Source organism: Falco cherrug, chromosome 8 (assembly GCF_023634085.1).
Source record: "Falco cherrug isolate bFalChe1 chromosome 8, bFalChe1.pri, whole genome shotgun sequence".
NCBI classification, from domain to species: Eukaryota; Metazoa; Chordata; class Aves; order Falconiformes; family Falconidae; genus Falco; species Falco cherrug.
In genome coordinates, this window is record NC_073704.1 from 21,867,761 (window position 1) to 21,881,277 (window position 13,517).

Here is a 13,517-nt window from a genome sequence, read left to right on the forward strand (position 1 = left end):
GTGTTCACCCACGACACTTTAATATTTAAGAAGATTCCATGAGTAGTGCAAAAAGCTGCTTGTGAGGAAGAAGTTAAAGTTTTGGCACTGAGTATTGCATCGCACCTCATATCTGGAGGCAGCAAAAAGTGAACAGCTTGAGTTTCAGTGGCAGAAAATCTTAAAGTGCTCGTAATGAACCTCTTAGGTTGGAATCAGTAGAACTGCTCAAGGAATGAATCTCTTTTTCTCCAGGGACAGTAAAGGTAGTAAGTAATCTATGTAACCCTCTCGTTAGGACTCCCTAGCCCTACAGAAGAGCTCCAGACAGCAGCCAAGACCCATCGTCGCCCCTTCCTGTACGCAGCCATAACAGCTGTTTGGGCTCTGGATAGCCATTTAACAGACTAGGCTAACTTTTATCTCGCTATCAAAGGGAGAACATCACTGGGGGAATGCATTTGTTTCATAAATCCAACCTGTTTTGGTTTTTTTTCAGGAATCTGTTGCAGTGGAGGAAGATGTCAAACCTGTACCATTTACCAGAATTTTGAAATACAATGCCTCGGAATGGCCGTACATGGTGCTGGGATCTCTGGCGGCAGCTGTGAATGGAGCAGTCAGTCCACTCTATGCTTTGTTATTCAGTCAGATTCTTGGGGTATGTTACGCTGACATTTTAAAGTGTATTTTAGCTCTGAAGCAGGGGGGAGTGAATATATGATGCAGAGCTTGACAAGTTTTGGGCAAATCTTTAGATCTTGTCAAGTAAGCCTTCTTGCCTATAAACAATTATTCAGTAGAGATATTTATATCACTGTCATCACACTATCATTTGAGCTCTTTGAAGGGGTAGGCTCATAAGCATTTGTCATGCATTCTTCATTTTCTCTCTTTTTTGCTTTCTAGGAGCTGTTGGGTGTGGGTTTCTGTACTCGCATACAGTGTATTTTAGATGAGACAAGATGTACCTCACGTGCAGGTATAGTGCAGAGAGACACATGCAGAGGTCCTTCCCAGCAGCATTTTATTCTACAGACTTGGCCAAGCCTTTGAGAAAGCTTTCAGTCAAATCCAAAAAATACTTCACTTTTTTGTTCATATATCTCAGGAGGGTATTTGCTGCCTGCTCCTTGCAGAATGCCAAGGGAGAGGTAGATAATCGTAATAGGGTTCATAGCTGCCACTAAAAAGTAGGCTTGCATTGACAAGTTTGGAAGACAAGCAGGAAACAGGAATCAACTTTAAACCCTGGCACTCACTAAAGGATGCATTACCATCAAAATCCACAGCCTCACTTGAAACTTTTCAAGAGTTCAACCATGACTGGTTTTTCCTTCAAAAACATGCCATAATAGAAGGAGGATGCTTTTAGCTGTAGGCCTGCCACCTCCAAACACTTTCTGAGTGTCTAGACCTCATGCTAAGGACTGTGGCTTTCACTAGACAGCAGGTGAGATACTGCTATGTGCATTCTGCAACGAATCTAACCTTTGTTTCCTTTTAAGAGAGGTTTTCTAGACACTGGGAGGTCTGGGGCTGACATCATCCTGCAAGATGCAAAATGCCTTCGTTGCCAAGGATGAATTCCTTCTCTTGAAGGTCTCAGTCAATCAAAGGAGAGAGGCTGTAAGGGAAAAAAAAAAAAAGCCATAATGAACATGAGCAAAGTCCAACATCTGGGTTTCATTATTCATAAATTTAAAACATTTCTTCCTGGTGCCAAGGCAGTCAGGCAGATGCAATATGCATCTGCTTTCCAAGCTGTCTGAATATCTGCAACGATGTTGTGACAGACATGTGGGCTTTTACTCTGAGACCAATATGCTGGAGAAGTGAGGGGAAAAATCCCCACAGCTATGAAATGAAAGGACAAATTTAGCAAAATCTGCCTTGCAGGTGCTCAGAAAGTAATCCCAAAAAGTGAACGAAGAACTGGATAATAGCGGATACGTCTTCTGATCAGTTCAGATCATCAGTGTACCTTTGGAACGAAGTTCTCAGTAGTTTCTTTCTACTGTGCTTTGGTTCCCACTGTGGATTTATCTCAGAGTATGGGAAATGGATCCTTTCCAGTGAAACTCAACTGGAAGATGTGCTCTGGCTGCTATTGGGCAAGCAGCCAATGGCCCCAGATAAAAGAGAGTCCACACTAAAACTGCTGAAACTTACATAATCTGAACATGGATACCTCAGCAACAACCCTTTCCTTTTATAAACTTGATGCTATTGTTCCTGCTACATGTTACTGTAATCAGTGTTATTTTTTAAAATCAAGAGCATAGGTTAAAAACATATCTGAGCATGTTAGGATAGCCACAGAATGGGATAGTTCAATTTTACAGGACAGATTTGCAAGGGGAAAAGAAAATCCTGTCTTTGCATTACAGAGATCTTGTCCCAACAAATGTTATCCACGTTTCCTTTGGTAGGACTATAAAGTGCTACTGCTCTCAGTTTAGGTAGAGTGTAAGCATGTAAGCGCTTGAAACACCAAGTGCTGTTTTGATATTATCATTTCGGATTTTGCAGGATTAATTTTGTTGCCAAGGTACTGATGCACAAAGTTAAAATACCTGAAGCGGAATTCCCACTAGAGAACAGCTATTTCTTCTCCTCAGATTCATGCTCTAATTCCGCTCTGTTACTTTGATGCATAGCTCACTTTGAACCATAAATAACTTGGGTTGACCTTTTAAGACTAGTACTTAAGTTTATTTTTGTGGAATTTTTATGTTTTGCAGCTCTAATGAAAATTCCTTCTTTCTACTGTTAAATACTTACCTAGAAGAATTGAAGTTGGTTTTGATATCAGTAAAAGTCGAATGCAGAAGTTATTTTTAATTGTGCCTTACAGATAACAGATTGAGAGATTAGTCAATTTATAGTAATTTTTACCTGTGAAGTCCAATTAGAATTAATTTAAGGTTGGTGGAGAAGTACAAGCATGAGCTGTGGCTTATACCTGCAAGTAGCAGAAGTAGTTTAATAACTTCAGGTAGGTTAACTGACCTGCGTATCAACTGCTCTGACTGAAATAAATTGCTAAAGGCTGGCTGCTTAGATTGGACCACTACTTCAGCAGCAGCCAGTAATGCTGGCAGGTTTTGAAAAAGACCAGATATTAAGAACAAGAGATAAAAGGAAAACAATATGGACACTGGAGCAGAGTGGGGTGGAGGGGCTCTGCTTTAAGTACGAACGCTTTTTCTCAAGCACCCAGCAGTAAGTGAATAGCTCGCATCCACAATCCTGCAGTAAAAGACGACAAGTTCCTCTTGAAGCTTACCTATAGCAACTATAGCAGCTGTTAGTGTTGTGCAAAGAGTTATGCTAGGGTATAATTATTTACACAGACTTCATTTTGTATGGTCCAATAAAGCTGTAATTGGCATAATTAGAGAGGGCGTAAGGTAGCTGCTGCACTGTTGCTTTGTCACTATGCTATTTATTTAATTGCTGTTCTCTGATTAGCACACTGTATCTTGTTTAGAATGGGGGGATGATTGATTAATTATAACTAGGCATGGGCGACAAGTAATAGCATTATGTGCAAACACGGAGTATAATAAACTCGTTTAACAGGAGTAAAAAGCATTATATTGTACTCGGGCTCACCGCAGGAAAAATAAGGAATCAGGCCTTCGCCAGAAGTGAGGGAGAGCTCTGTGTTCTGGCTTTGGTTCGAGGGCGGGCTTCTGTACTTGCCAATAGGGAGTCATGAACAAACTTCACACAGGGCAAAAGTGACGTTTCTGATACGATGCCACCCTTTTTTTTCCAAAGACCTTCTCCATTCTTGACGAGGAAGAACGAAGAACCCAGATCAATGGTGTCTGCCTGCTCTTTGTCTTTGTCGGAATTCTTTCATTTTTCACACAGTTCCTACAGGTATATAGCAGTTCCAATACGGGTAAATTTTGTTTCTGATCCCTCACTCTGTGGGTATCTCTTTCTGTACACTATTTGTATTTATTTTTATGCACTCCAGGGATACACCTTTGCCAAGTCTGGAGAGCTGCTTACAAGACGGTTAAGGAAAATTGGTTTCCAGGCTATGCTAGGGCAAGACATTGGTTGGTTTGATGACCAGAAGAACAGCCCTGGTGCTTTGACTACAAGACTTGCAACAGACGCCTCGCAGGTCCAAGGGGTAAGACCTGGTAGCTTAAGAATTGTTTTACAGTAAGCACTGATTGGAGGCCACTTTTGGCACATTGTCACAGAAATAAGCCAGCATGCAGCCAGCGAGGTCAGTGTAGATCAGCTCTTGGTCAGTCAATTAAGCTACTTCTATTTATCATAGGCTGTTAACGCGGAACTATTATCACTGTGTTTACTGAAAAGCACAAATAGGGTCATAATTTACTGCCCATTATTCCTGCCTGTATTACCAGAACAAGAACACAAAAATCAACAAAATACCAACCATCAGCAGAAGGCGAAGGAGCATACAATGCAAAAGTTTTACATTCTTTTTTTCTGGAGGTAAATTAGCTTTTTTTGCCACAATGCTTAAGCATTTATTTCAAAAACATGCCAGACTAGTATTTTAGTGATATTAATCACTAATCATGTCTTCAAGTTTTCAGCATGGTCTTGTGCTTGTGACTGTTTTGAATTAAACTGACAGTTTTAAACTTGGAAAAATAGTTTACACTACTGGCTGGTGTGCCAGTTGGGGAATCGTGCAGCAAGTTTCAGCGTGACTTTTTGTTTGTGAAAGGGAACCGCCAAGCCCATGTGTTGTGTTCCTTAGTGTGTGAGGGTTGAATCCTGCTGAGCTATCCATGTTACCTATCTCAATTGATGCTTTGGTAGAAGTGAGTCAGATGCCACTTCACTTGACTCCAATGCAAGCGATTTTCCAGAAATGAAGAAGGAAACATCTCTGTTACAACAATTGCCCTGTTTCAGCTTGACTGAAAATGGTAGGTTAGTTTTTAAGAACTCTTAATGGAGGTTTTAAGAATTTAAACGACAAATGAGAGGAGGTTCCTAAAACCCCTGTCAGCAGCAATTTCTACAGAATCAGAGAAACCAGCAAACCTCTTCAGCCCTTTCAGGCACTTACAAAGCATATTTTAATTGGAATAAACAAACTTGTAAAACACCGACTGAATAATTTAACAGCCTCCTAAGGGACATCTTTGTTCTAAGCACATGTGGAACAGCAGGGCACAGCCACAGCTCCAGGGGAAAAACCCAGAGCTACCTGAGCAGCAGTGTCCTCCACCTTTCACTGGCTAACACAGAGCTCGGGCAACTGCCGCTCTTGCAGAGCGAGCTGAAGGTGAGAAGATGCACGCAAGAGTCCAGGGTCTGAAAATGTCTGCATCTGCACCAGGAGTAAGACATGGACTCTTGATGTGTGTGTGGCGGGGTGACGTTAAAGCTGCAGGGTCCACCTAAGAGCAGCCCGTTCCTTTTGGTAGCTTCTGCAGAGCCGGCAGCTGTACATTCCAGCACAGCCGGGCCCGAGGCACCTTGCCCTCCTTGCTGCAGGTCAGAGGAGGAGCAGATCATAAACATTTTGTGCTACAATTTACATCCTGCAAATGAATCAGACTGAAAACAATCAAGGATATCAAATCTATATATTTTTTCTAATACGTAGCAACCTACTTTCTATCTAGGGCTGCTGTTTACTGCTAGAAAGAAAATACCTTCTGAGTAAATAAATCAGGTTTATTACAAAGAATAGTGTTCTTGAAGTACATAAGGAGAAGATGAATGCATTCAATAAAGGCTATGTCAGTTTTTCCTTAATAAAGAGGCAGAAATGCAACTTTAATTCATCCTTTCTCGGTGATGTTTCTTATTGATTTTAGCTGAGACTCTGTTGTTAAAGTTGCAAAAAGGTTTTGTTTATTATTTAAATCTAGACAGATAAATGTAGGGGCTAATCAAAGCATTCAAATGAGTGATTCCCCAGGGAACCAAGGAAACTAATTTCAATGGTTAGATTATCTTTTTCGCAATCATTAGAAACAATTTTATGAGGTCTCAGTGGGAAGTTTGGGGGGTGAAAGGAATATTGGACATATGCAGTCCTTTGGATAAACTGTTTCCAATTGATTGTATCCAAACTGGTTAAATTCCAGTATAATCAGCAGCCATTTGTGCTTTATGATATTAAAATATCATTTAAAGTTTTCTGAAGTTTTATAGGAAAATTTATTTAAAGATTATTGAAGTTACTATTGGAGTACAAGTCAATCATCTCTGCTTCTTTTCTTTGAAGGCAACTGGATCGCAGATAGGAATGATTGTCAATTCCTTTACCAACATCGGCGTGGCCATCATCATTGCTTTCTACTTCAGCTGGAAACTGAGTTTAGTTATACTGTGTTTCCTGCCATTTTTGGCCTTATCTGGAGCTGTGCAGGCTAAAATGCTGACAGGATTTGCCTCTCAGGACAAGAAAGCGCTGGAAGCTACTGGACGGGTAATGTTATTTAAAAATTAATGTATATTTGCAGTCACGGGTAGTTGAAAAATCAGGCATTTGGCACTGTCAGTAATTCAGAAGTAATGAAACTGGGCAATATTTCACAAATAAGTTGTAATATTTCAGCTTGTCAAACCATTGAAACACCACTGGGAACTCCCTAACTGCAAAAGCACTTGCTGCATGGAATGCAACCAACTTTTCAAACATTATTGGACCTAATTGGTAGACACAGATTTCTCAGCAGTCTGTTTCACCTTTGTCAGGTCTTATTTAAATACCCATTTGTTGATGCCCTCTATGTATGTACGCTGCCCTCAGAAAGCAGCGATACTTGCTGACCCAGAAATCCTGACATCCGAGAATTTGGCGCTGAACCACAGATTAGTACGTCCAGTTTGGAGAGAGTGGAATTGTTCCTTCAGTAAGCCCGACTAGCCTACCAGCTTCTCCATCAATGTGTGCTACTAGATCACAGGCATAACTTTATTTTTATGTATGGATTTTAAGGGTCAAAATTATATCGATTCTCATTTCGCAGCTAGTATGTAATTTTTTTAATTGGAATTTGTTTTTTTAAATTCAGATAAGCATTATCCCTTTTTCTGTTAATTTGTATCAGGAGACGTAGCACTTTTGCATACTTTAAATTTTGCTTCATGGTGAAAAAACACCTGTGTGTCTATTAAACCAGCCAGCATGGGGCATGAGGAAGGAAATCTCTAAACTTACAACGTGATTCTTTTACTGACTGACTCCGACCTTCCTTTACGAGCATTAACTTAGGCACTGCAACCATTCTAGGCTAAAGGCCTCCTCCTAGTTACTCTAGCTCCAGTGTCAGAGTTTAGCAGCTTCCCATGCACCGTTGGCTGCAAGACCCTGTGAACTGCCTCACCTCGAAGGCTGAGAATAGGTTTACGTAGTAAACTATTGCACTGGCTGAGCAGACTTCCAGGCCACGTACCCAACAAGGAAAAGGTAGGACACACGAGAGAAAATGGCCATTTCTTCACGAGTTCGCTCCTGTGCAGGTCTGCAGCCTTTGAAACACCCCAGCTCCTCTGACTTCTGTTCTGGGTCACCAAGTTCTGGCACGTGATGCACAACCTGGTGCTGTTTAAACATACTCAGTTCAACTGTGCAGAAACCCAACTGCATTAGAAATGCCAGGATTTTAGAAGACAGGCAACATGAGGAAGACTACCTCAGGTTACGCTGCTCAGAGTAGTTCCTGAGCCTTTTCCCTCACTTTAGGCTGCCACATTTCTAGCATCAGCAAAAGCGAGCTCTGCAGCCCTCTCAGAGCCTCGGCTTTTCCTTCTGCAGAGCCACTTAGCCCAGCCTAAAATGACTCTTGCAGAGTTCCCACTCCTCCTCCCTCCTACACTGCAGTCCTGCCCACCAAACACCTTACCCATCCCACCTTCCAGCCTGCCCCATCTAAACCTTCCCTCTACCCATCTAAGCTGTCAATTAACCATCTTCAGCTTCCCCTTGCGCTTAACCCGTGGAGCAAACGCATGGACTGGAGCCCTTTGCCCTGTTCTGCTCTGTACCTACTGGCTCTTTCTTCCCCATTGCCTCTGCAGCTAGCTCAGCCTGCCACCCCATTTTTTGATTTCCCCTGAAGAAGCAAATCTTCAGCTCCCAATTGCCATTTCCCCGTGTGGTTTAAAGAAGCATGTCTTGACTGGGGGCGCGGAACTTCAGAAAAAATCATGTGGCCAACCTACACATGCAGACTGCTGGAAATTTTAGGGTTTTTTTTTTAAATGCACTAAAGGTATTTGGTATCACTGATCGGATTGAATACATTTACAGGCCACTGTTCAGTGCTGTTAAGAACAGTCTTAAATTTCTGAAAGCCAAGGAAGAACTAAGACCTGAGCCCCTGCCCACATGCAGGATGGTGTAATTATTTACAAAAAGTGGTAAAATACTGTCCTGACAAGGAGAGAAACTTCACTGAGTCAAGGCATCAGCTTTTGTTCAACAGAATGACCCCGTGGCTGGGATGAAGAGGGCACTCAATGCTTCAGCAGTGACTGACTGTCTGGTGTTATTTTCTAATTTATTTGCCAGCACTGCATCGAAATGCTAAACACTCCGAGTTCTTCCACAGCACCTGCTTATCAGCCGTGCTAAACACGGAGAAGCACAGTCTGAACAATCCAGTTCACAGTGCCTACTTTTCTGCTCCTTCACATTGCCTGATAATGCGCAAGAGATTTGACTGTTAATTTTGGCCAGGGAAAACACCCTGAAATAGGACGGAATATTTTTAATAATTTATATTCAGATCTCTTCCTACATGCTGAACACATCCATAAGCCACACACCAGTCACACTATGGTGTGTAGGAAAGTGTCACACTATGAAGCTACCATCAAAGTTCAGGCAAACAACGGTGTCATAAACCAATTTCTTAAAATTACTTGAGGTGAGTCCTGTGAAATTACAATCAAACTGTCAATTTACTTCTATAGAGGAAACTGTAGTGCTATTTTTGGGGGACAGAAACCCAAATCCTGACTGGCAATAAAGCACAATATAAAGCCTACAATTAATTAGAGCTCCAGAGAATTTTCCATGGGGATTATTATTATATTTATATATTCCTGTGTTGTATGTTTCTGTGTATGTAGACAAGCATTTGCTTATTCTTTGCCTATGTACAAGGTAAAAATCCTGGAAATTGTGTCATGTTAAGAGGAATGAAGGTATCACCCTCCATTTATATGCTCCTCATCAGGGTTTTTGGACACAACCAAGAGAAAGAGGGAGGGTGAGTAGGTGGGGAAACAAGTAAATTCAAGTGGGTTTAATTTATGAAACGGAAGTTGGGGATAGCATCCCTTCTCTTTCCTGACTATTGTTACAAGTGAAACAAATAAAATAATTGAAATAATCATCTTTGATTACTAAATGCATGCAGTCAAGGAAATAAGTGTTCTTAAACCTGTTTTTGCTTTGGTGCACATCCCATTTATTCACATCACAGGAAATAAGTCAAAAGTGAGAGCATGTGCCTGATTTCCTAAGTGTGCTTTTGATAATTGCTTGTCGGGAAGTTTCCCTTTAGAGTGGCTGACGTTTGGGCCAGTCTGCATCACAGCTGCATCAGTTTGTGATGGCATTGGTGCCCTGTGTTTACAAAAGAATCACGCATTTTTGAAAGAGCAAACTCAACTTTTCCAGGTAAAAATTAGGAGCTTTTACCGATTTTTTTTTTTTTTTTTTTTTTTTTTTTCCTTCAGATTTCCAGTGAAGCCCTCTCTAACATCAGGACTGTAGCTGGGATAGGGAAAGAGAACATGTTTATCAACAAGTTTGAGAAGCACCTGTATATGCCCTATAGAGCTGCAATCAAAAAAGCGCACGTTTACGGACTCTGCTTCGGCTTTGCCCAGAGCATAGTGTTCATTGCCAATGCCGTCTCTTACAGATACGGAGGGTTTCTAGTCGACGCTGAAGGACTCCATTACAGCTTTGTGTTCAGGTCAGTGCCTGCCTGGAGCTGGAAACAGGCTCCTCTGCGGCAGCGCTGCTCTGGGCGAGCGTTCTGTTTCCCAACGGCTCCCCGAGACTGACTGTCTCCCCCCCCCGCAGGGTGATCTCTGCTGTTGTGACCAGTGGCACTGCTTTGGGAAGAGCTTCTTCCTACACCCCAAACTATGCCAAAGCCAAAACATCCGCTGCGCGCTTTTTTGAACTGGTCGATCGGCTTCCTGACATCAGTGTTTACAGTGAAAAGGGGGAAAAATGGGTAAGAGTGGAGTAATTTGTGATGTCATTCAGCCCAGTGTAAGCATTGAAGTTGCACCAACAATTTGTAAGTCAGTGAGGCTCACTGCTTTACAAGAAGGTTATGCTGACTGTGTAATTGGACTTGCCTTGGCTCTTTCGGAAGCAGCGAGCTCTGTACTAGGCAGCAAGAGTAATCCTAAGTGTGGTTATTAGGAATTTGTCAGCGTAGAACTCCTGTAAATTGGAATAGAACCGGTGTGGGTGACTCAAAGAACACGTTTTTTCTTCCTCCTCTGCAGTTTGCACATAAACTTGCCTGTTGCTCGCTTATAAAGGAGGCGGTTTTTCCATTCACATCAAAATGCTGGGGGTGTTCATGAGGAGGCGAATCATCTTTGAGTCAGACAAAATGAAAATGCTCAATTTTTGGTGAATTGAAAGTCAGACCCAGAAAATTCAAATACTTTATTTTTCACTTAACCTATTTTTTTCAGAATTAAATCAAAACTTGAAATAATTGTTATGAACTAAATACACTAAATATTTTGCTTCAAACCATGAAACTAAAGTTCATGATCATGATTCCCTTCAGAGTTTTGTAAAAGTGTTATTTAAAAGTTGTGGGAAATCTGACCTGAATTAATGTATTGTTTTAATGTTGCGGAGTTGAATTGATTTTATTTTTTTTATCAAATCCAGCTTTTTGCACAGAAGTATTTGGATCATCACCATATTACACTTATGCAGTATCTGCATTAAAATAAAACCCCTTACCCGTTTGCAAGGCAATGCTATTTCCAGTTGATGTCTCTGTACAGTGCAGTACAGGGATGTATAAGCAGAGCTAATGGCTTATATCTAGGACAGCTGCTCCGATGTGGGGTTTATCCCTCTTTCTGGGCTAATTCCAAACTTCACAAGCACAAATGTTGTATTTTAAATATGAGATGCAAGAATGGAATCTGAGGAAGAGTTACTTTTACTCTACAACTCAGGTTTGAGCTCCAGCTTATTGTAACATCTTTCTCATTTTTTTTCACCAGGATGATTTCAAGGGAAGCATTGAATTTCTTAACTGTAAATTCACATACCCTTCTCGGCCTGATATTCAGGTCCTGAAAGGACTCTCTGTAGCTGTTAAGCCTGGACAGACTTTGGCATTTGTTGGAAGCAGCGGCTGTGGTAAGAGCACCAGCGTCCAGCTTCTGGAGCGTTTCTATGACCCTGAGACAGGAAGCGTGGTAAGCAAACGAAACGTGGTTTGCGCGCTGCGGTGTTCAGCAGTGCTGCAAGGACTCTTCTGAACGCCCTCCTGTGCGGCCTACCACTGTGGCACGTACATGTGCCGCGTGGGGCTTCAGCTCCTCGAACAAATGTGGGCTCTTTGGGCAATTCTTGAGTATCACCTCAGCTGTAGTCAGGCAAGATCAGAATACCAAAGCTTGGGTGTAGGCCAAAGGCATTCACCTTGGCAGCTCACGTATGAGACATATATTGTGGGAGCACAAGCGGCAATCAAGTTGGAATGGAGCAAGAGTCTGAACACCCCTAAATATATAGCCTCAACACGCAGCCTCTTTGCGGGTTGAATTTGTCTCAATTTAACTTCCAGTTACTGAATGAGATAGCTTAAAAAGCTTTTATATCTTTTTGTCTTGTAAATAATGATCCATCTACTTTGATTTATCTTTCTTTGGAAAAAATCAGTGTTTTGATCACTCTGCCAGGAAGGCGACAAAGCATGTACCTAACCTTAAGCAATTAAATAGTTCACTTGGACTTAAGATTAAGCAAATGGTCTAGTGTTTGGCTGGATGGCAGACATACCCAGAAAATACATACCATGCACAAAGGAGTCAAATTTAAGCAGATTCTTCAAATCGCTTTAAATCAGTTGCATTTGCATTTTAGTAATACGGCTAAATCACTCAGTTTTGACATAAACTATCTGAGGTTTGCAGACTGTTGTTTTGGAATGATGTTTTAAGTTTTCTCTTATTTCCTGGTAGTTAATAGATGGACATGACACGAAGAAAATAAACGTACAGTTTCTTAGATCAAAAATTGGAATAGTGTCCCAGGAGCCTGTGCTATTTGACTGCAGCATTGCTGATAATATCAAATACGGCAGTAACACCAAAGAGGCAACGATGGAAGAAGTCATAGAAGTGGCCCAGAAGGCTCAGCTGCATGATTTTGTCATGTCACTGCCTGATGTAAGTACCCGTGAGGCTTTGGCTATGGACCTACAGGTAGGCTGCTCGGTGTCACTGCAGTGGAGTGGCTCCAAATCCACCTAAAGTTGCTGCACACGTATACCTTCTGTTTACTTTTGCATCTGTAACAGTAGGAGCAAAGAGGGTGTCACGACCACCTGTTCTGTTCCTGAGTTTGGCCATGAGCTGCTACTGCATTTTTATACAGCAGGCAAATATTTATAAAACTGAAACCAGCAGTTACAGCCTGAACTAGGAGAAAAGGGAAGTTCTTTTCAAAGGCACGGACAAGAAAGAAGCAGCAGCACAGCTGAGCAGTCACAGCATTACAGTGAGTCAGGAAATATAAATCCTGTTCCCAGGTGTGGGAGATTTGCCTTGTGACTAGAGCATGATACTTAGACAAAAATATTTGAATCTGGCTGCTTACAAGCCCTTAAGAAGTATTTAAATGCACTGAAATCATACAAATGTAAATCAGAAGAACATAAAAGGTACGGATACAATTTAGGCACCAAACAAAACATTTGCCCAGAAAGCCCTGCCATCACTTTTAGCCTCTTCTCCCAAACCTAGGCTCAGGGGGGGTTTCTTTTGCCTCTGGCAAATCACCCAACTAACAAATTTTTCTTCCAGGCCTGTGACTATACTGCCTGGGCCCCTGGGCCATGCAAACTGCAAAGCAACATCCCCCCAAACATACGTATCGCTCGTACAGCATTTCATCATTGCTGAGTTTTTTAAGGAGGAGGAAGCAATGGTCAGCACTCTTGCCTCTCTCCTCCTGCTCCTCCTCCAGGTTGCGTACTGGTGTTTGCTTGCGCTTGAATAAAAAATCATCCTTTTGTATATTTTTCAGAAATATGAAACTAACGTTGGGGCTCAAGGATCCCAGCTGTCTCGTGGACAAAAACAACGCATTGCTATAGCGAGGGCCATCATACGAGATCCTAAAATTTTATTACTGGATGAAGCTACATCTGCCTTGGACACAGAAAGTGAAAAGGTAAATGAGCCGTGATAAGCAATAAGGGAAAGTTAATACAATGGCTTACAATGTACAATGCCTTTTTCTGTTCTGTAGACATCCTGATGTACTCCACCACGTGACCGCAATGTTA

The 13,517-nt window shown here is 41.7% G+C and overlaps 1 protein-coding gene across 13 annotated transcripts in view; it reads left to right on the forward strand.

The window, feature by feature from the left end:
• ABCB11 (ATP binding cassette subfamily B member 11) overlaps positions 1 to 13,517 on the forward strand; it is a 68,392-nt gene that overhangs the window by 49,097 nt on the left and 5,778 nt on the right. For 10 of the 13 annotated variants that reach the window (XR_008733582.1, XR_008733584.1, XR_008733583.1 and 7 more), the window contains 9 exons: positions 479 to 640; positions 3,766 to 3,870; positions 3,971 to 4,132; positions 6,224 to 6,427; positions 9,691 to 9,932; positions 10,043 to 10,199; positions 11,224 to 11,421; positions 12,190 to 12,396; positions 13,256 to 13,402. Coding sequence is in view for 8 of the 13 variants with exons in the window: in XM_055718829.1 (XP_055574804.1) it covers positions 479 to 640; positions 3,766 to 3,870; positions 3,971 to 4,132; positions 6,224 to 6,427; positions 9,691 to 9,932; positions 10,043 to 10,199; positions 11,224 to 11,421; positions 12,190 to 12,396; positions 13,256 to 13,402 (1,584 nt within the window). In the remaining 5 variants the exon portion in view is untranslated. Of the gene's footprint in view, positions 1 to 478; positions 641 to 888; positions 962 to 1,359; positions 1,433 to 3,765; positions 3,871 to 3,970; positions 4,133 to 6,223; positions 6,428 to 9,690; positions 9,933 to 10,042; positions 10,200 to 11,223; positions 11,422 to 12,189; positions 12,397 to 13,255; positions 13,403 to 13,517 lie in introns of those variants that run through there. The other 3 variants (XM_055718836.1, XM_055718835.1, XR_003561581.2) reach the window with 3 other exon arrangements.